This window comes from Pseudopipra pipra, chromosome 3 (assembly GCF_036250125.1).
Source record: "Pseudopipra pipra isolate bDixPip1 chromosome 3, bDixPip1.hap1, whole genome shotgun sequence".
Taxonomy (NCBI): domain Eukaryota; kingdom Metazoa; phylum Chordata; class Aves; order Passeriformes; family Pipridae; genus Pseudopipra; species Pseudopipra pipra.
The window spans coordinates 881,589-903,595 of NC_087551.1; the positions used below are offsets into that span (position 1 = coordinate 881,589).

The following is a 22,007-nucleotide window of genomic DNA, read 5'->3' on the forward strand; positions in this document are numbered from 1 at the left end:
CTAAATGATCCATTATTCCATGATTCTTTGATTCTAGTACTCTATAATTCCATGATTCCGTGATTCTGTGATTTGCTGATTCCATGACCTGGGCTTTCACTGAGCTGAGCCAGTGATTCCTTGGCACAAAAGTTCCCTGGATCCCTCTCGTCAAAAAAAAGCCCCAAACACAGCAACTGATTTAAAAAAAAAGAAAAATCCCCAAAAGATGCGATTTCTGCCCATTTTTTACTCATTGCACCACGAATTTCAGCACGGACTCCGATTTGGGATGACATTCCCAGGGCATTTGGGTTTGGGGCCAGGCTAGGCTGGTCCTCCCCATTCCTGGGATTCAGGGATGCGGTGCCGTGGGATGCCCCTTCCCTGCCAAGGGAGTGGGACGCAGCAGGAAGGAGCCGGGGGGTCCCTGCAGCGCTGGGATGGGGCCGGGCTGGGCACAGGGAAGGCGGGAATGCGCGGGAAGGATGCGGGATGCGGGAGCGCGCGGGAGGTTGCCAAGGCAACCTCCCTCCTCCTCCATCTCCGGCCTCCCTCGGGCGGGGGGACCCCGCGGGGACCCGCAGGGGATCCGAGGGCGGGGTGCGGGATGCGGGGGGGGGCCGGGCTGCAGCTCCCGCCCGCCGCAGCGCCGGGAATTGGCCGCGGGATCGGGAGGCTCCGCGCCGGCAGCGCCCGGGGGATGCTCCGGCTCCTCGCCGCACGGCCCCGCACCCTGGAGGGAGGAGGGTGCGTCTGCTGCGCTGTTTTCCACCGGAAATCCAGAGCCTGGATGGGAAACTCGCGTTCTATTTATCTTTAACGCGGAGCCGATGCCTGCGGCGTAGGGATGCGGGAGAGGAGGGAGAGCCTGTGCGCCCATCCCCGCTCTGCCTTTGGCTTTAAAAGGTCCGGATCCTCCCGGTCATCTGACTCAGGTCAAGCAGGACTTTCCGTTGCCAACAGCCGGCAGATCCCACCGGAGCATCTCCCCGCGCCGGCTGCTGCCCCCCGGGGAGGGAGGCGGGAGGATCCTGCAATCCCTGGAAGACTGAGAGGTAAAATATTCCCGGCTCGGTTTCTCCCTCTCTTTCCTTTCCCCGCAAGGTTAATGAAATCCTGGAGATTTGTGGGGGTCTGTGGAGGTAGATGGCGTTGATTCCCAGGCCATGCCGGCGCTGATTCCCAGGCCGTGCCGGCACAGATTCCCAGGCCATGCCGGCACAGATTCCCAGGCCGTGCTGGCACAGATTCCCAGGCCGTGCTGGCATTGGTTCCCAGGCCATGCTGCCCGGTTTGCCACTGGCAGCTGGGGAGCCCCACACGTGGTTCATGCCCACCCCACAGCACAGCCCCTGAGATCCCAAACAGCCAGGATGCTCCGGCCAGGAGAGCCCACTGAGACCCCAAACAACCCAGAGAGCTCCCTGAGACCCCAAACATCCGGGATGCTCCGGCCTGGAATGTCCCAAGACCCCAAAGAACTGGGATGCTGTGACCCGGACAGTGATGCCACCGTCCCTAGGAGTGAGGTGAAGGTGTCCAGGCAGGGCAGGGGGCTGATGGGGGCAGCCAGGGGGCCACGGCTGGAGCTGCCCAGTCCAAGGGGGACGGCCGGGGATCGGGCTTGGATGTGCCACACACCGCGGCTCTCACCCCTTCTCTCTGCCCGTGCCCTGCCCGCAGGCCGGCCCCCCATGGATCACCTCCCGGCATGAGCACCGACGCCGAGCAGCTCCTGGCAGGGGCCCGGGCGGCCGCCGTGCCCCTCTGGACCGTCTCCAGCTGGGCCGGCTCCGAGATGCCCCCCAACAGCAGCGCGGCGGCGGGAGAGGCCGGGCGGCGGCAGGGCCCGGCGGAGCAGGGCGGGACGGCGGGCGAGATCGCGGGGATGGTGGTGATCCAGTGCATCTACGCCCTGGTGTGCCTGCTGGGGCTGCTGGGCAATTCCCTGGTCATCTTCGTCATCCTGCGCTACGCCAAGATGAAGACGGCCACCAACATCTACCTGCTCAACCTGGCCATCGCCGACGAGCTCTTCATGCTCAGCATCCCCTTCGTGGCCACCTCGGCCGCGCTGCACCACTGGCCCTTCGGGCGGGCGCTGTGCCGCACCGTGCTGGGCGTGGACGGGCTCAACATGTTCACCAGCGTCTTCTGCCTGACGGTGCTCAGCCTGGACCGCTACATCGCCGTGGTGCACCCGCTGCGCGCGGCCACCTACCGCCGCCCCAGGGTGGCCAAGATGGTCAACGGCGGCGTGTGGCTCCTCTCCCTGCTCGTGGCGTCGCCCATCCCCGTCTTCGCCGGCACGGCGGCCACCCGCGACGGCCAGGCCGTGGCCTGCAACCTGCTGTGGCCCAGCCCGGCCTGGTCGGCCGCCTTCGTGGTGTACACCACCCTGCTGGGCTTCCTGCTGCCCGTGTCGGCCATGGGGCTCTGCTACCTGCTCATCGTGGGCAAGATGCGGGCGGTGGCGCAGCGGGTGGGCTGGGAGCAGCGCCGGCGCTCCGAGGGCAAGCTCACCCGCCTGGTGCTCATGGTGGTGGCCGTGTTCGTGGTGTGCTGGATGCCCTTCTACGTGGTGCAGCTGGTCAACCTCCTGCTGCCCGGCCGCCTGGACGCCACGGTCAACAACGCCTCGCTCATCCTCAGCTACTCCAACAGCTGCGCCAACCCCATCCTCTACGGGTTCCTCTCGGAGAATTTCCGGCACTCCTTCCACGGCGTGCTGCGGCGCTGCCTGGACGCCAGCCTGTGCTGCTGCCACGCCGGGGACAGGGACGGCGACGAGGACGAGGAGGAGGAAGAGCCCCTCGACTACTGCGCCGTCCCCCGGGGGGACGACAAGGGCAAGGGCTGCGTGTGCCCCCCCCTGCCCTGCCAGCAGGACCCCCTGCACCCCCAGCCCTGCTGCAAGCCCGGGCCCCTCCTCACAAAGACCACCACCTTCTAGGGGAGGCCCCCCGCGCCGTGCCAGCCCCGGGGGTGGAAGGGGATCCCGGAGGGAGAGGGGACGGATGCCGTGCCCGCCCCGCCGGCCCACCCTGTGCTGTGCTGTGCAGTTCCCCAAATAAAAAGCCATAAGACTGGCCTGGGATACCGTGAATTCCATCGACCGAGTCGTTATTGCCGTTCCCTTTGTCACTGGGGAGCCTCGGCTGGGATCGGGGACGGGAAGGATCCCAAAACCTCACTGATGTTTATTAACCTGCCCCTCCAGACTGATAAATAACAAGTTCCTGTTCCTTCCCAAGACATGCCCTGAGAGACAGGGAAAAGCCCCAAAGCCCATCAGCCCTGCCAGGCCCACAGCCGAGTGAGGTCCCACCAACAGTCTCTCCCACTGCCCCTCAAATTCCCAGGATTTTAGCACGCACAGGACCAAACCGTATCTGATGTACCAAACCTTGGGTAAACTTGAGACCCCCAGGAAGTCGGGGTGAGGAACAGCACGGGGGTGACACCAAGGTCACATTAAATGAGCCATTTCCAGCTTATTCGGGTTTATTTTGGGTGTAACTTCGCCCTTTTAATGTTATCCTTGTCCATTATTTACGGCTCATTCCTTCTATTTTAATCCCAGTGGGGAAATAACCGGGCATGTTTTCAGCCCCAAATGCTCCTGGGCTTTTTTTGGTGGCTCCGGGAGCTCGGTGAGGAAAATCAGTCGTTTTTTTGGGGAAGGGGAGAAAGAACATTCCCTGAGCAGCTTTCTATAAACCAGACTGTAAAAGCTTTATTGGTCTCCACGCAGAATCGCCGCGTGACATCACGGAGGGTACAATTCCAATAAATAAATAAGTATTTACAAAACGCGCCGGGGGGTATAAAACAGGGGGCTGAACCTTGGGGAAGGAATTAAAGACATCTGCGTGTCTCAAACACTGTTTAGGCACTTTTCGTAGGATAAACCACCACGGAGGGAATTTGAGCCAAGCACGGAAGGGGAGGAGCAGAGTTTTTGGGGGTGTGGTGGCAGAACCTCTGACCTGTGTGAGACACCGGAGGGCGACCGCGACAAACCGACTTTGTGTAAGCAACAGGCTGAGAGGTTTGAGCCAGACGAGGGAAAAGGTCAGGAAGGAGCAGCTCCTGAAAGGTGGGATGATGCTTCTTGTCATGGCAGTGTCCTCCCCCCCAGGAGCCATCCCATAACCCAGGAGGTGCTCATCCCTTCTGATGGGGCATAACTGGCTCAGGGCCAAACCTGGTCACGTCTTAGAAGGGGCCATAAACCATCAAAGACCCCCGAGGTGCCCCCAGACTCATTTCTGGGGCTCCCTCCAGAGGGCTGTGTGTGATCCACACTTGGATAAGGCAGGGGAGGTGCCCGGGTGTTCCCACCTGAGCCTGAAGGTGTATTAACCCTTGGAGCTTTTGTATTTTGGGGGCTTCCCCCATCCCTGACAGATCAAGGCTGTGACCATCACACAGCAAAATCACAACAGTCAAGTCCCATCACTGGAGCCACGGGTGGGATCTCTCCTCTCCACTGTCTGCTCTTATCCTTCTTTTTCTTTCTTTCTTTCTTCTCCTTATATATTTTCTTAAGTGGCTCCTTTATATGTTGATATTGCTCCATTTCTATGGATAATGCAAACAGCTCCATCCCTCCTTTCCATTGCAACCAAATTGTTCCAAAATAAACCTGCCACAGAGTTATATTTGCAATAAATCATTCCCTCTAATTGCCTATTGACAGGACCCTCAGTCACCCGGCCCTGGGGGCAACAACCTTTTAGGAAACCCACAGTTCACACAACTATTTTGATTTTCCTTGGAATTTGACATGTAAGTTCAGCATTCCAGGGGGGATGTTGCATGTTAGTGAGTTCACAGTATGTGAGGGGGGTGTGGGGGAATAGAACCCCCCGGTTCTGACCCTGGGCCCGCAAAACTTCCTGTGGGAAAGCAAAGTGCTGCTCTGGGATGATATTTCACTGGCATAAAGCTGTCAGCACCCGCTCCCACATTCCCACCAGCAGCCGCTGGCTTCACCCCACCACAGCTGCCGGAGCAGGACCCCCATGGAATGAAGGAGCTGGAAAAACACAGCCTTTTCCAGATTTCCCCCCCAGGCTGGGCGGGCTCCTGCCCCCGTGGGAATGTTTCGCTGTGAGTTCCAGCATGGATTAGACTCAGCCCCGGTCAAGGGAAAACAGGAAAAATCCCTGTGGGCAGGAGGGGTCGTAAGTGGGTTTGTAAAAACACCTTGAATCCGTTTAAATGCGACCAGGGTGGGAAATCGGGGAAGGAATTGGATGGGGAACAAGAGGCTCCGCGGCGCCGCAAACCTTCCCTGCCACGGAAAAAAACCCACCCTGGCAGTGTGGTGTCCCTGTTTAACCTCCACAGCCCCCCAGAGAGCCCCAAAATAACTTGAGGGAACAGGAATCAGGCATTTTAGCCCCCCCCTCCCCTCTGAGTGACACTCAGCTGGGTCGCCACTGCCACCAGTGATTTAAGGTGGAAAGTGCTCGGGGATGAGGCACGACATGGGGGGGACACGGTGCAGACACGGGGGGCAGAGGGGCCACATAAAGTGCTGCCCACAACATCTTTGCTCCTGCTTCCATCGGCCATCCGTTTAAAACAAATTAACCCGACTCCAGACAAAGGCAGGAGCCTCCCAATCCCGGAAAACCATCCCCTGCAGCCCGGCCCGAGGGAGAGGGGTTGGGGGCCGGGCGACCTTCCACAGTCCCCACCGAGTCAGTCAGAGGGTCCAGGCGGATTTAGAGTCAGTTCCAGACGGAGATGCCCCTCCTGCGTTTTTCCTTGGGGTTTTTCCCCACCACTGGCTCGGGAAAAGGAAAGCTGAATGCCGGCTGCCGCCTGCGAAGGGAGCGGGAACGGAGCAGGAATGAACGGAGCAGGAACGAACAGAGCAAGAACGGAGCAGCCTCCGCGCGTTCTGCCTTCCTGGCTCTCTGGCGCCAGCGTTCCAAGAGCCGGCTGGAAAGCAGCGAGTATTTTTAGAAGTGGGTTGATCACAGCTTTTCCCAAATTGTCATTAAAAAATTGCAGCAGGGGCGAGGTGGTGGGGGGGGGGGGGGGGGGTTGTAAATATTACCCAGTTCAGTCCACCTCCCTCTCTGCGTCCTGCCCGCAGTCCCTACAGTTTCTGTGCGGGGCCGGCACAGCCCGAGGCGACCGGCTGGAGCCCGAGCTCCTTCTCGTGGGGTCCCCCGCACTTGTAATCCATGGTGGCAGGGGGCCGGCAGCGCTTCTTTGCCAGGTGGTAGCCCAGAGCCAGCAGGGCCAGGGCGGTCAAAGCGGCGCCCACCGCGATGCCCACCACGGCACCGGGGTGGAGGGGCTCCGCCTTCGGTGGGGTCCGGCTGGGCGCGGGCGTCCGCGGGACGGCCGTGGGGGGGGGGAGCGTCTGGGATTCGAAATCCCCCGAGAACGGCGGTGCCTCCGCGTCCTGCTCCGGGAGCGGGGCGCAGTCGAGGTCGTTGACGAGCCGGTAGCCGGCGGGGCAGTGGCACCGGTAGCCGCCGGGGTGGTTGGTGCAGTTGTGCTCGCAGTAGTTCATGTCGCACTCGTCGATGTCCACGCAGAGCTTGTCGTCGTCCAGCAGGAAGCCCTCGGGGCACTCGCAGCCCTCGCCGTACTGGTTGCACTGGGGCGGGCACTGGCTGTCGCTGCAGTGCAGCCGGCACCGCGCGGGGTCCTGCGGGTCCACGGCGTAGCCCTCGTAGCACCCGCAGCGGTACCCGCCGGGCACGTCCTCGCAGCTCTGCTCGCAGGGCGCCCTGTAGCAGTGGGACTCGCGCTGGCAGTGCCCGTCCACCATCCTGTAGCCGGAGTAGCAGCGGCACTCGAAGCCGCCCATGGTGTTGACGCAGAGCTGCTCGCACAGCCCGGGCTCGCTGGCGCAGTCGTCGTTGTCCTCGCAGGAGCTGCCGTCGGCGCCCAGGTGGTACCCGGCGTCGCACATGCACACGAAGGAGCTGCCGGACACCACGCAGTGCTGCTGGCACGGCGCCCCCGCGCAGGGCGAGCGGCACCCGCGCCCGTCGGGGCCCAGCACGGCGCCGTCGGGGCAGGAGCAGCGCGGCCCGCCCGCGCCCTCGCTGCAGGCGCCCTCGCAGCCGCCCCCTCCCAGGCGGCACGGCCACGCTCCGGGCTCGGCGCGGCCCCAGCGCAGCCGCCCGCCCTCGCCGTCCTCGTCGCAGCGCAGCTCCAGCCCCAGGGCGGGCACCGAGGCCACGCTGCGCGGCGGCAGCGCCAGGAACTCCCCTCCGCGGGCGCCGAAGGGGGTGGTGTAGCTGACGGGGAGCCCCTCGGCGGGCGGCAGGAGCGGGCAGCTGCTGCCGTAGTTGTACTCGCAGAGGAAGCCGTCGGCGGGGTCCTCGCAGCGCCGCTCCTCCCAGCGCAGCTCCCGCGACACGGTCACGCAGCGCTCGCCGCAGCGCGGCCCCGACGGCGCCCAGTTGGTGTAGTCCGTGCGGTTGTCCTCGGTGACCCAGCGGAAGCCGCGGAGCCGCCGGGCGGGCTCGGTGCAGCGCAGGGAGGGCGCCAGGCTGAGCCCCAGCCACAGCCGCCCGCCGCGGTTCTGCAGCAGCAGCGCGATCGCCTCCTCGGCCACGGTGGAGCGCACGGTCATGAGGTGCCCCCCGCCCCGCTCGCACCCCGCGCTCGCCGCCGCGAACGGGCGCGACCCCCAGAACACGGCGAAACACGCGTGCTGCAGGCACTGCGCGCCCGACGGGGCGAGCGGCTCCGGCTCCCCCGGCTCGCCCGGCGCTCCCAGCCCCATCCCGAGCAGCAGCAGCAGCGGCAGCAGCAGCGGGAGCCGCCGCATGGCCGGCGGAGGGGGCGGCCGGCGCCGCCGCGGAGCTCTGGCATGGCCGAGCCCGCCGCCCGCCCCCTTTATAAGCCGCCCGCCCGCCCGCCCCGTCGGGGGAAGGAAGCGCCTCGGGGGACGGGGAGTGATTGCGGCGGGTGAATCCCGGCCAGACGCGTCCCCCCCTCCCCTCCCACCCGCCCACGCCGGCCCCGGATCCTCATCCTCCCTTCCCGCATCCTCCCCGCGGCTCCTCCCCGGCTGGTCCCGCCCGGGAGGAGCGGGAGGGGCGGGAGCCGAGCGGGGTATCCCGCGGGAGGGACGGGGGCACGCGCCGGGGAGCGGGCTGGGGCCGAGCGCGACCGGGAAAAACGGGGGTTCTCCCGGTGCCAAGGGGGAAACAGCAACCGGGTTTCACAAAAGGGCACCCCGGGATGGGAGTCAGAGCGGGTGAACCCCGCTGGGATCGTCATCACCCCAGTGGGATCGTCACCCCAAATGGGATCATCACCCCAATGGGATCGTCATCCCAATGGGATCGTCACCCCAGTGGTGTCATCACCCTGTTTGTGCAGCAGCCACAGCGTGGCAGCGGGCCCAGGGCAGTGCCCGTCCCCTGTGCTGGGCGCTGCTGAGCTCACACCTCAAATCCTGTCTCCAGGTTTGGATTCCGCATGAAAACAAGGACATTGAGGGGCGGGAGTGTGTCCAGAGAAGGGAAATGAGCTGGGGAAGGGTCTGGAGCAGCAGGAGAGGCCGAGGGAGCTGGGGGGGGGCTCAGCCTGGAGAAAAGGAGGCTCAGGGGGGACCTTCTCACTCCCAAAAACTCCCTGACAGGAGAGGGGAGCCAGGTGAGGGTCAGGCTCTGCTCCCAGGGAACAAGGGACAGGATGAGAGGAAACGGCCTCAGGCTGTGCCAGGGGAGGGTCAGATTGGATATTCGGAAAATTTCTTTAATAAATAATTTAAACAACAGTAATAAATCAATATATATGTATATATGCCAGTAAATTATTATAGATAATTTATATATCGATATAAAATTCTATAATTATAATAATTGCTATTAATCTTATTAAGCATTATTATTATTACCCTTTTCCCCACAGCCTCCTCCCGGGGCACCAGGGGGTCCCACTCCTGGGATATCATCTCCCTTTCCCTGTGGGCACCTCCAGCTGTCCCATTCCCTGTGTCATCTCTGGGGGATCTGTCTCTGCTGCCAGGACACAGCCAGGAGCAAAGTAAAAATGAAAACCAAACATCCAAAGCTTCTCCACCCCAAAGAAAAGGTATTTGACCCTTTTTGTTTTTAATTCCTAAAGGCTCAGTCACTGCAATTAACTCTTGGGATCCCCCCAGCGGAGCAGCAAATCCCTATTTCCTCGGCTCATCCCAAGGAATTTACTTCATTAAAACTTCATTTATTATTTATTAAACTCCTGTGGTTTGTCTTGTCCCTCTTCCCACCCCATGTGGGTCCCGTAGCTCACGTGAGGCTGTGGGGAAAAGGGTAATAATAATAATGCTTAATAACACTAACAACAAATTATTATCTCTCCTTTCATCCCCTTGAAGGCTTCAGCTCTGCCACACGCTTGGAAAATCAGTGTCCATGGGATTTAATTCCAGAGGCAGGGATGCAGCCCAAGGAGAAAGGCCGGAGGGACAGATCAGTGTCCACGTGTGTGAGCTTGCAGTGGCCGTTCCTGGGATAAAGAATTCATCCAAGGAGAGCTCAGCCACCCTCCACCCCCTCAAAACGAGGACAGGATCATTCCCAGGGCTTCCCTGCAGAGCTGGGTAACACTGACCTTCCTTGGCTTTAGTAAAAACCTCTTGCTTCCCCAATTTTCACTTCAGTTTTTTCAATTCTTCCTCTTCTACTTCTTCTTTTACTTCTTCTTTTTTTTTTTTTTTCAGAAGCAAACCAGGGGAATAAGGGTGGAATTTCAGGGCAAACAACAGAAAATGAAAGAACACCAAATTTAATAAGTGGAAAATTTAAAAAAAAAATAACCAAAAAAAACCACAGTAGATTTCTGGTTTGTTCCTTTTTTTTTTTTTTTTTTTTTTTTTTTTTAAAAGAGCAACTGCAAAACCAGATAAAAAAATTCCTCGTCAAGGCTGCACCATGGGAAATATTTCCAGGAAAAAATACAGCCCTCCCAAACAATGATCCCACACTGGTGTCCTTGCCCCACCAACAGCATTTGCAGGGTCGACCTTTGCCGCTAAAAAGATAATTGGGGCGGGAAGAACGCGATTAATCATGTTTTAATAATTCCCTTTTTTATTCGGATGAACCTCCCCCTCGGCACTGCCTCCAGCCCGGGGCTGACTCAGGGTGCCAGAAATGCCCTTCCTGCTGTGAGGCGGCTTTTCCTCCCCCTCAAACCCATTAATCATGTTCCCCTGCCACACAAAGCTCTTGGGAGATGCTCCCGGAGTGATAAGGGGACGGAGACCTTTCCCTTTTTCCCTCTGGCTCTGACTCATCCCTGTCACTGTCACCCCGCGGGCAGAGGGACACCGGGAGGGGGTACTTGGAATGGTTGTCCTGACCTGTGTGTGTCAACAGGGGGATTTTTGGCGTCTTTGTGGCGTTTTGGAGATGAGGTTCCTCAGTTGGAATGCTGGCAGTTATCCACGGGGGAATAGAATGCAATGGAACATAAAATAATAATACAATGTAATGTAATTAATATGGAATATAAAATAATAATACAATGTAATGTAATTAATATGGAATATAAAATAATAATATTATGTAATGTAATTAATATGAAACCATCAAAAATGGTTTCATCCTATTATTTGATCCCTAAAAAGCTGATCTCTACCCTCATAGAGAGCTGTGCTGAAATCAGAGGGATTGCTCATGGATTTAGGACCTTGATCGTGGAATTAGGACCTGGGTCATGGGATTAGGACCTTGCTTATGAGTTTAGGACCTTGCTTGTGGTTTTAGGACCTTGGTCATGGGATTAGGACCTTGCTTGTGGTTTTAGGACCTTGGTCATGGGATTAGGACCTTGCTTATGGGTTTAGGTCCTTGCTTGTGGGCTTGGGACCTTCCTCATTGTTTTAGGAACTTGCTCATGGGTTTGGGACTTTCCTCGTGGTCTTAGGAAGTTGCTCATGGGTTTAGGATCCAACCAAGCCCATCCCAGTGCCCCCACACCGTGGCCTTGGTAGGGATGAAGGGAAAGGCCTCACCCAGGACTGCAGAGCCTGGGAAAGGCTGAGATTCCATCTGGGATGAGCCCTGACAGAGGATTTGGGAGCACCATCCACTGCTGTGGGAAACACAAGGATTCCAAGTACCAAGCCAACAGATTTCTGTGAATATATTTATTAAAAACCATTGAAGACACTTTCTGTTCAGGTTTTATTGGTGTTTCATCCAGAAAGCAACTTACAGCCTTTTTTCCACAGGTGGGAAAACCTTATCCTTTGAGTCCAAGTGTTTAATTCTGGCCCAGGAAAATAAAACACTCATCCATGAGGAAAAAAAAAACCTTGGACCAGGATGAATGTCCTGCATCCTCTGTAAGACAGGGCCCCAAACTATCCAGTCCCATTCCTATTAGCTTTTCCCGTGGGATTCACTGGTCCCTGGACAACTCCCTGAGGAGCACACGGATCCAAAATGGTCCTGCTGGGTTTGTGGCAGGAAGAAAGGGAGCTGTGAGATTTATCCAGGTGGAATTGCACATCAGGGAGCAGCCCACCAGAGAGAACCCAGACCAAACTCCAGCACAAATCAGTGTCTTCCCAAGGCCGGACCCACCTCTGTATTCCACTGGAATACACAGAGGTTGTAACAGGAATCGGGATCACCGTTTTTTCTGGAATAAATAACACACCTCAGGTTTGTACCAGCTCTGATCCCACCCCTGTGCTTCCTTTTCTCCTGTTTGTACTGTTATAGCCAGCAGTTCGTGGACACCTTAACAAAAATGAAGGCTGTCTTTTCCCACAGATCCCGAGTCGGCATAATTTGATGTATGTTGGCTGTCCCCCTGATTTTGACGGGGTGATTAATCTGCCTAATTTGTTCGGTGACTGGCTTGGAGAACACAGGCAGGGGAGGAATTTTCTGTAGGATTTCTAAGAATCCCACTGCTGCCTTCTCCCCCTTCTCCAGCCACCCGTGCAGAGAAAAGAAAAGCACAGACAGAACATGGAAAACATTCCTATCAGCTACATTTTCCTGTGCTGTGTTTTCATCTCACAATGGAGCCCCAAAGACGAAAAAAAATAACAGCAGGAAAGGGTTTTCCTCCATGCTTGGAAGAACAGGATGCAGGTCGCTGCCTACTGCAAACTCCTTTGTGTTCAATTCCCACTCCTGGAGCAATTAAGCCTCAAGGACAATGAACCCAGCAGAAACTTCAGGAAGCTGCTGTACCCTTAAAATCACGTGTCTGTTCTTTTCTAGCACCTTTTTGCCCCCGCAGAGCGCGGATAAACCAGGAAGGAACGCTGCTGGGATGGGATGGGAAGCAGGTCCCTGCGCCCCTCGGGATTCTGGGAAGGATTCCTGATGAAACGGCTTCGTTGTCAGGAGGGGCTCCGTGAAGCTGGGGAAGTACCTGGGGAGCACCTTTGCCCTGAGAAAGCATTTGCTGTGGTGGAGTTACGAGTTCGACGCATAACAAAGAGCAAATATCCAACATCCAGCGCGTTCCTTACGCGGGGAGGGAGGGAAAACACGCTCAGCCCGGAGCCCAGGCAGCCAGGAAAGGGATCCTACCCAAAAAGAATGATCCAACAGGAAAAGTCCAGCCTCCCATCCGGTTGCTGCGAAGGAGAGCACTGTTTGCTGTATTTTGCAAGTGGATTTAGGCAGGATACACTGGAAATGGGTAGGTGGCTCTTCCAAACACAGCTTCTCCTACCTTTTTTCCCAGTACAGGTGCTGCCTTGGCCCCTCCCTGAGCAGTTTTCCCAGTGCTGAGGTGACAGATTTTTAATAAAAACCCCAAAATAAAACATTCGAGCCCACCCTGCTTGTGTCTGCAGGGGCCAGTTCTCACCCCGGTGAGACACATCCGAATTTCAAGCCCTTTTCAAGAGAACAAAGCAAATCCAAGGGTGGAATGCAGCCGTGAGTGGAAGTGAGGGGGAGAGCAATGCTTTGGGGATGGCAAAGGACAGGGTGGGGAAGGGCTGCAGGAGAACTCGAAACGAACTGTTCTCCTTTAGGAGTCCGAACCACAGCTGTTAATTTGCCTTTTTGGAGCACGGCGAGGTCCCGAAGAGCCGAGGAGAAGCCCTGGCAGGCAAATCCCACCCCATTCCTCCTCCCCCCGGTTAACTCTTCCCTTGGAGCGGCAGGACCGCACCGCACAGACGCACCCCGAACACACAGCATCCCCCCTCCCTTTTATTTCCACTTTCGACCCCCCCGCGCTCCCCGCCTCCCTCCTACCTGCGCTCCCCGCCCTGCCCGCGGCTCTCGGGCTGCTCGGGCACCCAGCAATAATTATCCGCCGCGCTCTTGGCCGGCCGCTTCTCCTTCTTGGCGGCCCTCCTCCTGCAAGCCACGAGGGCCAGGGCGAAGGCCAGCAGGAGCAGGATGGCCACCAGGCTTCCCAGGATGTAGTAGAGGAGCAGCCGCGGGCCGTCGGCGCTGTGCTCGTCGGGGCCGGGACCCGCTCCCTCCGCCGTGGGGGCCGCCGGCGTCACCCCGGCGGGCACTCCCAGAGTCCGCGGGATGCTCGTGCTCCGCGGGGCGCCCGTGCTCCGCGGGGTTCTCGCGGTCCACGGGGCGCCCGTGCTCGCTGGGATGCTCGCGGTGCCCGGCGGGCCGTCGGGGACCTCCTCCGCCGGCTCCTCTCCGGCGGTGGCTGCGGCGCGGCAGCCGCGTCCCTCCTCCTCCGGGAGGAAGCCAGGCGGGCACACGCACTCGTAGCCCCCGGGCAAGTTGCGGCAGGGCCCGGGGCAGGGATCCCGCAGGCACTCATCCACATCCAGGCAGGAATCCCCGCCCGGCTGGCGCTGGTAGCCGGGCCGGCAGGCGCAGTGGAAGGAGCCGGGGACGTTGATGCAGAGCTGTGGGCACACGCCGGGCTGGGCACACTCATCCAGGTCCTGGCAGAGGCGGCCACCCGGCCCCGCCGGGCGGTAGCCGGGCGGGCACAGGCACGTGAAGCCCCCGGGAGTGTTGTGGCACTGGTGCTGGCACGGCCCGGACAGGCACTCATCCACATCCAGGCAGCTCCGGCCGTCGGGGGCCAGGGTGTATCCGGCCTCGCAGCCGCACTCGAAGCCACCGGGACGGGCTCGGCAGGTGCCCTGGCAGGGGTTGGGATGGCAGGAATCCTCGGGCACGCAGGAGGCCATGTCGGCGGCCAGGGAGTAGCCGGCGTGGCAGGAGCAGCGCGGGGGCTCCCCGGGCACCTCCAGGCAGTGGTGCTGGCAGCCCCCGTTGCGGTGGGCGCAGGCCACGGGGCACAGGGGCCCGGGGGGGTCCCAGGCGAAGCCCCCCCCGTCCAGCGACCCCTTGCAGAGGGCGAAGTCCTGGCTCTTGTCCCCCTCGCACTCCACCTCGGCCAAGGTGCCGAAGGGCGCGGCCGCCAGCCGGGAGCTGCGCACCCCGAAGGGGGTGCCGTAGGTGACCCGGCCGGGCCCGGCCAGCGGCAGGAGGCCGCACATTCCCTGGAAGCTGAACTTGCAGAGGAAGGCGGGCAGCGGGAGGCGGCAGGGCCGGTCGGCCCAGCCGGCGGGGCCGTGGGGGCCGTGGGGCCGCAGGCTGGTGCAGCGGGCGCTCGTGCAGGTCATCGACGGCTCCGATGCCCACGCCGAGAAGTTGCCGGGCGTCCCTCCGGCCACCCAGGAGAACCCCCGCAGCGGCTCCTGCGGCTGGACGCAGTGTCCCCGCTGCAGCCACAGCCCGATCCAGGCCGGGCCGTGTCCCCCGGCCGCCTCCAGCAGCTCCTGCAGCCGCGCGGCCTCGCCAGGGCTGCCCACGCTGGCCAGGTTGCCACCATTGTGCCGGCAGCGCTCCTGGGCGCCCTTCCAGTCCAGCTCATCCCGGTGCAGGGTGTAGCAGGCGTTCTCGGCGCACACCACCTCCGCCTCCTCCCTGCCAGAGCCCAGCACCGCCAGCGCCAGTAGCAGCAGCAGCAGCAGCCGGGCCACGGCCATCCCTCCGGCTGGACGGACGGACACACGGACACAGGGACTCGGCAACGCCGGCTCACATCCCCTCGTCCCGCCGAGCTCGCCCTACGCGCATCCTGTGCTCCCGGGTCTCCTATTTATCACCGGAGGCCACGGCTTCCTGTAGCGTGGTTCGGCTCCCGGTTGCTTGTTGGTCCCTCGCTGTCTTCCCCTTCCCCCCGGCACGGCCGGCTCCCAGCTCCCATCCCAAAGTTTCGGCTGCTCTGGCTGGTGACGCTTTTCTGCGGGAAAAACTCACCCCGCTCCTGCCTTTTTTTTTTTTTTTTTTTTTTTCTACTGTTTTTCAAGGGTTTGATTTACTCCCTCAACCCAGCAGACGGTTTTCTAACCCCTAATAGGGTCCGAGAGTTTGCAGGCACGTCTTGCTAAAACGGGGAAGGAAAACAACCGAACCGAGGAGCCGTGGGATCCCTGGCCATCGGCCTCCAAAGCAGACGGAATATTTGGCGCCGTCTCCCCCGCGCACGCGCGACGCTCCCAGTGCATTTTTCCCCTTCTCCGCGTGCTTTAAATAGATGGACGAGCCCTTGGAATAGGAGCTGGGTCGTGGGAAGGTCCGGGCTGCCAGGACAGAGCCAAGCCCCGATGCCGCCCCGAGCAAACCCTGGTCGGTGTTGGCATCACGTGGGCGAGGGTGGATCGCGGAATCCCAGGATGGTTTGGGCTGGAAGGGACCTTTAAGCTCACCCAGTCCCACCCCCTGCCGTGGGCAAGGGCACTTTCCACCACCCCAGGCTGCTCCAAGCCCTGTCCAACCTGGCCTGGATGCCAGGATGCTCCGTTAACACCTCCCTGATCACTCATGGCAGGAGGAAGGCAGGATGGTGTCTCCAGCCACGGTGCTCCTGGTGCTTCCCACTGGCTGCTGGGAGACCCTGGGATGAAGGTGAGCTGGCAGATGCTTTGATGACACGTGTCAAGCGATGCCAGTCACTGGAAAAGCAGAAGGAGGGATAACAAGTGACCAGAATGGGTTTAAAAATAGCTCATCCCTGATGGTCCACCCGCCCTGCTGCATCCCCAGGAGCTTCTCCTGGAGCTTCCCTCTGGCAGCAGCTCGTTCAGACTTTAACCCCTTGACCTGGGAGTCTGTTGTATCCTTTCCTGCTTGGCAGGCACCCATCACAGCCATGAATTCCCTGCTCATTCCAGGATTTGTTGGTTTATCTGGGTTCTGTGGGCTGAGTGGGCTCAGTAACCAGAGAAAGCAAAATGAGGAACCCCCTCGTTCGCTTCCCTCCTAAAGAAAAGCTGCCAAAAATCCCACTAGTAAACACTGCAGATTTCTGTCATTATTCCCCAGACCTGCCCATGTACAGCATTCCCGGGACAGCCCTGGTTGCTGGGATGTCTCCTGGCATCCCCTGTCTGAGCAAAGGTCCAGAGATCCACACCTAGCACTCCAAAAACAGAGAATTTTGGGTCAGCAGCCACCACAAAAAACTGCAGCGGGAGGAAAGAAAACCACCCTGCTGCCATTTCAACTTGGTTTTATTCAGAATTTCAGAAAGGTGGGTTGGGGGTGGGATTTTTTTTGCCTTGGAAGGAATAAGAGAGCTCAACACAAAAGCATTTCCTTGATGCCAGCCCAGGACTGTTATAAAAACACGGCTCGTGTTTTCCCTTTCCAGCTGGTCCCACAAGTCCCAACCAACAAATTGCTTCAACAAACCAATTCAGCATTTTTTTTTGGTCCACTTTTTCTCCATTCCACGAAGAAAAAAAAAAATGCCCATTTTTTAACTATAATTCCTCTGGATGTTCCCAACCTGGGCTTATGAAAAAAACCCAAAATACTTAAATATAATTTCTGGGTGCAGATCCAAGAGATCATTCCAGGGTAATTAAATAATTGCTCCATTAGGATGTGTAGGAGGTCAGGGCTCCTGTCCCAGGGAAGAACTTCTTTTTTCAAGACCGTGGTGTCTTTTAATTTGCAAAAATGAAGCTAAAAACCTTTGCCAGCAGCTTTACTATATTTTTCTCCCCAATAAATATTTGAATATCCCTGTTTACAAACAGTTCTGTGGACAGGAAACCTCCCCCCCCATCGCTTTTTGGTGAGATCCCCGTCTGCAAAACTTGTGCCAGTATTTTTTACCCACAGCTTTGGCAAGAGGGAGGTTTTTTGGTGAGTTAAAAACACACTGAGCTTCTTTTATTTTTAATAAATACACCACGCTCTTTAAATTTCCTTCTCGGCCTGACGGCTCGAGAATCAAAGCCGTGGCTCGTGACTTAAGAAGGGGTTTGTTTCTTGGCTGAACGAGCCCATAAACCCCCGCCTCGCTTGATAATCAAATCCAAATTATCTCGTGGGGAGCAGAATTCCTGCCGGAGGGCACGCGGGGCTTAAAATAAAGTGGAATTCAATTAAAAAACAATTTAAAAAGCGGATTGACGAGGGGACACTGGTTAAAAAACTGCTGAAGGAGGAAACGTGTTCTGCGTGTGTGACATCAGCAGATCCCGAGGGTTGGGATGAGGGACAATGGGGCCGGAGGGGGGGACACCTGCGCCAGCAGGAGAAGAATTGGAGGAACTGGGTTTCCTCCGGAGACATCTCCAAGGCCACGGAGCACTGGGCAGCCTGGCAGCCCTGGGAAGGGCACTCTGGATGGGGCAGCGCTTTAATCCGTGAAATATCGGGAATTTGGGCAGCGCGGAGCGGCGTTGTCCCCCCTGCTAACGCCAAAGGTGCCCTGTTGGGTGAGAAGGTTTTTGTTGTGTGCTTTTCAAAGCCATTATGAGGGCTGAATGGGGCATTTCCCAGCTGAATGTTTTGGGAGGTGGAAGCCCCATGGCAAGTTTGGGAGCCCCTCACTAAGAAGGAGGAATTAGCAGGGCTGTAAGTGGGAATGAAATGCCAAATAGCAGGAGCAGGAGGTTTGTTTTATTTAGTTTTTCACCGTTGTTATGGGGGGAGTGCAGCACAGCCACTTTATTCCTCAGGCAGTCCCTGTCCTCGGGGGAAACGTGTGAGCCATGGAGGAAATCTGTGACTCATATTATATATATATATGGAAGGTGTCCTTGGAATGGGATGATCCTAAGGTCCTTTCCAACCCAGTCCATTCTGTGGTTTGTTTTGATGCAGTGGGTGAACACCCAGCTGGACAGAAGGAAACAGGGAGTGAGGGAAGGAAGGAGCAGTGCCCACCCCAAATATCCCGTCCCTTCCAGGTCTCTCACTCCCTTTCACGGTAGGAGGGGTTTGTTCCAAGCCTGGGCTGGCATTTTCCACCCTGGCACTGTGTGTCCAAGGACCCTCCCTGCAGCTTTATCAGCTTTTCTCCAACACTGGAGCAGCTCCCAGGCCAAACCTCCTTATCAAACCCAGGAATTCCGTATCTCTCCCAGATTAAACCCGAGCTGTGTGTGGACCTTTGCTGGTGTTTGGGGTCTCTGCCAGGTGGGAGGGAGCTGCTCCGGGTGTTCTGAGTGGCTCCCATGTGGGTGATGCTGGAAGTCAAGTAAGGACACGGTCCTCATGTTCCCAAATCCAGCTGGGTTTTATCCCCTTTCTCCAGCCCATTTCCCACCCTGCTGTGTGTTTGAACCCAGGAATTCCAAACACCCTCTCTCCCTTTCCATTTGAATACAGTCCCTGGGAATTCAAGGAGGAGAAATCCCACAGAACACCAGCAGGCACATCCTGGGCGTGCTTTTAAATTCCTTTGGGTTATACACGGAGCACACTCTTCCCAAGCTTTTTCCTCCTGGAAGTGGAAGGAGTGGACCACAGCTGGAATGTTAGGCTCTCATAGGCGACCTGGGAGCAGCAGCAGGGCCACCTGGAAAACTGGGAAATCATGACAAAATAAAGCTGGCTCTTTGCACAGATTTTCTGGCACGAGAGAAGGAAAAGCTCCTCAGATCCTTATGGGAACAGGACAACCATCCTGGGAAGCCTCCTGGGAAGGAAATCCTCACCCCAAGGGATGTTTTGTCTCTTACTTTGTTGTTAGGAGTGGGGGTTTATTATTGTTATTTAAATAATCCTAATAATAATACTATTTAATGGAAAAAATTATTTATTCTTTTCATTATTCAGTTACAAACAATACAGTGCCTTGAACCTGCTGACTGGGTTGTACTGGGTGGTCTGGTGCTGGGAACGTGGCGTGGAGCAACCTCTCCTTGCAGATGGAGTGCATTCAGGAAAACCAGGGAATTAAATGGGCTGCTGTCCCTCCTCCCACTGTTGGGATGAGGGATATTCTCCAACGAGCAGTTCTGCAGGAGTTATGCCATAGCAGGGGGGGAAGGTGAAGGAGAGGACAGACGTAAAACCACAGCCCACACTCCCTCCCTTTAATTTCAGAGGGGGATTTAGGGATATTAATGTTGGAATGGCACCAGGACACCTGGCTAGAGCCCACACCCCTCTGACCACACAAATAAACTCTGGGATTTCTCCAGCCAAACAATCCAGAGATGCTGGGGCTGGGATTTGGAGCTCGGAGTGGGGATTTGCCTGATGATGATCTGAGACAAAGCTGGTTTGGGGGCCCTGGCAGAAAAAAAAAACCTGCAAAAAAAACCACTTCAGCTCTGCTGAATTCCTTGTTATTCCCAAATTTTTTTAGTGTCTCCTGGTCATCTGCTTTGCTGGATGAGCCACTAGGGAATTTGGCAGCATGGGGAAGGTTGTGCTCCTTCTGCTCCTGAAGCTGTGGCTGAGGGAATTCCAACCCGCCTTCCCAACCATGGGATTGCCCAAGGAAAGGAAAATCAGGCTGGTTCACCTGTTCCTGCCATTTCTGGCCCCAAAATACAAAGTGGCAGAAGGAAATGGATAATTCCAAAAGGACAGGGAAGGTTTGCATGTTTTCTCCCTGGATTCCTGTGCCTGTTCTTTGTGGGGAGCTGGAGGCAAAGGCAAAACGTGGGGAGAGAACATTTTTAGCACATTTTAAACTTTTATTTTTGGCATAGCTTGGGATTCTCCCCTGTGCATTCCCATTTTAGCTCATCCCACTGGGTGACAGCATTGTTTCTCCAGTTCAAACGCTCAGAGGGTGTTAAACACTCTGAGCAAGGACTGTGGAGCACTGATATGGATCCTGGAAATTCAGGCATGTGGCGGCTCTCCAGAGCCTGCAGCAGCCCTGGGCCTGATATTTAAACTAGAAAAGCCAAATTTAAATAAAAAAACCATCCTAAACCCGCAGAGCACTCGAAGTAGAAGTGAGATAAGCGTGTCCAGGCGAGGATGTGGTTCCTGTGGTTCCCGTGGTTCCCGGCTAAAGCGGAGCCTGTGGGATGAACATCCCTTTGCCTTCCACGCAGGTGCCGTCATATCCCTAATTTTGGGGCATTTTCCACTCTCTGCAGCTGCTTCAAGTGCTGTAAAGATACATATTAAGCACTGCCTGGGAAGAGCAGCAGCAAGGCCGGCTGTGTTCCCGCAGGGAGCGCAGCACGTGGATCCTGGATAGCAGCTTCTCCAATAAACTTACCTGAATCCAAGGCATTCTCCTAATCAGCTCTCATTACTGCTGGGCTGTAAGACATATTTAATTCCAAATGGCCTTTTCCAGTGCACATTTCCCTGTGCTGGTGGGTGTCCAGCACTGCTCATCCCGAGCCCTCGGAGACGAGCCAAGGTGTCCGTCAGGAGCCGGTTGCTGCCTGTCTAAATATGGAATTCACGTGGGAAGGAAGGTGTTGCTCCATTGCTCTCTCAGGTGATATGTGGGGACTTGTCTCCCTGTGGTTCCTAAGGCTTTTTCCCATGGAAAAAACTTGTCCCTGTTACAAGGGAGCGTCAAGCCTTGGGAAACACCCTTGGCCTGGAGCTGAGCTGGAGCAGCAGGAAAGGCCAGGAAATAGGAATGGAAATAAACTGGGCTCTGTTAGGGCTGCAAATGGGACTCGAGGGGAGGAAATCATAGAATTCCAGAATGGTTTGGGTTGGAAGGGACCTTAATGAACCTCTCATTCCAACCCCTGCCATGGGCAGGGACACCTCCACTGCTCCATGTTGCTCCAAGGGGAGAGTGTTGCAGGGCTGGGTGTCCTCCACGTTCCAGGGATATCCTGAGTTCCCCATTTTCACCTAAAACCAGGAGCAGGGGGGTTTGAGGTGGTCCCTCACACTCTGTGCCTGTCCCACGTGGTGCCAGAGGGAGAATCCCAAAGGAAGCCCCATCATCTCGCACTCACAGATCCAGCCTCTGCCACATGTGATCCCAGCAGGGGGAACAATCGGGTCTGGAAAGGGCTCCAGGGCCTGGGATGGAGGATCTGGGGGCTCTCCTGGGTGGCTGGGGCAGTCACGTACCCACACAAGGGAAGGTGCCTCCGAGTGTCCGTGGTTTCCTCCCTGGAGCAGAGCCAGGGGAGTGGTGGGCTCTGTTATTAAATATTGATTTCCTCCCTTTACAGCCTGTTTACTCCTCACACACAATTTCCTGCCTGTTTTCCCTCCTGTCAGAATTTCTGCGTTTGTGGCAGAATCCAAATTTCCAATCCCGCCCCCCCAAATATCCCCAAGGATCAGACACAAGGATGGGGCTTAATTAATTCTCAACCCGAACTCCTTGCAGGATTTACTCATCATTCCCATATCCCAGGGGCTGGGAGGGCCCAGGGTGACTCAGTGGGGGTGGCACCATCCCTGTGCCTCCAACACACCCAGCTGGCCTGTTCCTCATTTTCCTATTTTTCCCCAGGATTTTTTTTTACTGCTGTCCCAGCCCAGCTGCATTGAATTGCTTTTCCGTTCCCTCCCGGTGCTGCTGGGGAAGGAGATGGGTTTGGAAGAGGCTGAAACGTGAAGGAAAAGGCAGGATTGTAAACAATCCAGGGGCCCGGGGTGTTGCCCTGTCTGGGCAGCAATAGCTGGAAGGAAAGGGAGGGTGGGATCTTCCAAAGGGATGAGCGGCTCCTCCGAACCCTTCCCAGTTTTCCAGGGCACGTTTGAGTGGCGTGGGATGGGTCGCTTCTTCCTCTGCTTCCTGGAGAGAGGGATAAAAGATGGGTACAGCCCAGATAACCAGGGATTGATGAAGGGTGTGAAATGCAACCTGCAGTGGAA

At 57.3% G+C, this 22,007-nt stretch overlaps 3 protein-coding genes across 3 annotated transcripts; 1 reads left to right on the forward strand and 2 right to left on the reverse strand.

The window, feature by feature from the left end:
• The first annotated feature begins 497 nt into the window (after positions 1-497).
• SSTR4 (somatostatin receptor 4) lies at positions 498-3,088 on the forward strand. Its single transcript, XM_064647431.1, has 2 exons — positions 498-1,037; positions 1,666-3,088. Exon 2 carries the CDS (start codon positions 1,694-1,696, stop codon positions 2,933-2,935), a length of 1,242 nt encoding a protein of 413 aa, XP_064503501.1. The 5' UTR covers positions 498-1,037; positions 1,666-1,693; the 3' UTR covers positions 2,936-3,088.
• A 604-nt stretch (positions 3,089-3,692) lies between these two features.
• THBD (thrombomodulin) lies at positions 3,693-7,834 on the reverse strand. Its single transcript, XM_064647430.1, has one exon. The coding sequence runs from the start codon at positions 7,790-7,792 to the stop codon at positions 6,098-6,100; it is 1,695 nt and encodes a 564-aa protein (XP_064503500.1). The 5' UTR covers positions 7,793-7,834; the 3' UTR covers positions 3,693-6,097.
• Positions 7,835-11,113: 3,279 nt separating this feature from the next.
• Positions 11,114-16,159, reverse strand: CD93 (CD93 molecule). Its single transcript, XM_064647429.1, has one exon. It carries the CDS (start codon positions 14,927-14,929, stop codon positions 13,208-13,210), a length of 1,722 nt encoding a protein of 573 aa, XP_064503499.1. The 5' UTR covers positions 14,930-16,159; the 3' UTR covers positions 11,114-13,207.
• Positions 16,160-22,007: the final 5,848 nt, after the last annotated feature.

What these genes read in the sequence shown, in the direction of transcription:
- SSTR4 (XM_064647431.1), top strand. Translation starts at nt 1,694, where the DNA reads ATGAGCACCGACGCCGAGCAGCTCCTGGCAGGGGCCCGGGCGGCCGCC.
- THBD (XM_064647430.1), bottom strand. Translation starts at nt 7,792, where the DNA reads ATGCGGCGGCTCCCGCTGCTGCTGCCGCTGCTGCTGCTGCTCGGGATG.
- CD93 (XM_064647429.1), bottom strand. Translation starts at nt 14,929, where the DNA reads ATGGCCGTGGCCCGGCTGCTGCTGCTGCTGCTACTGGCGCTGGCGGTG.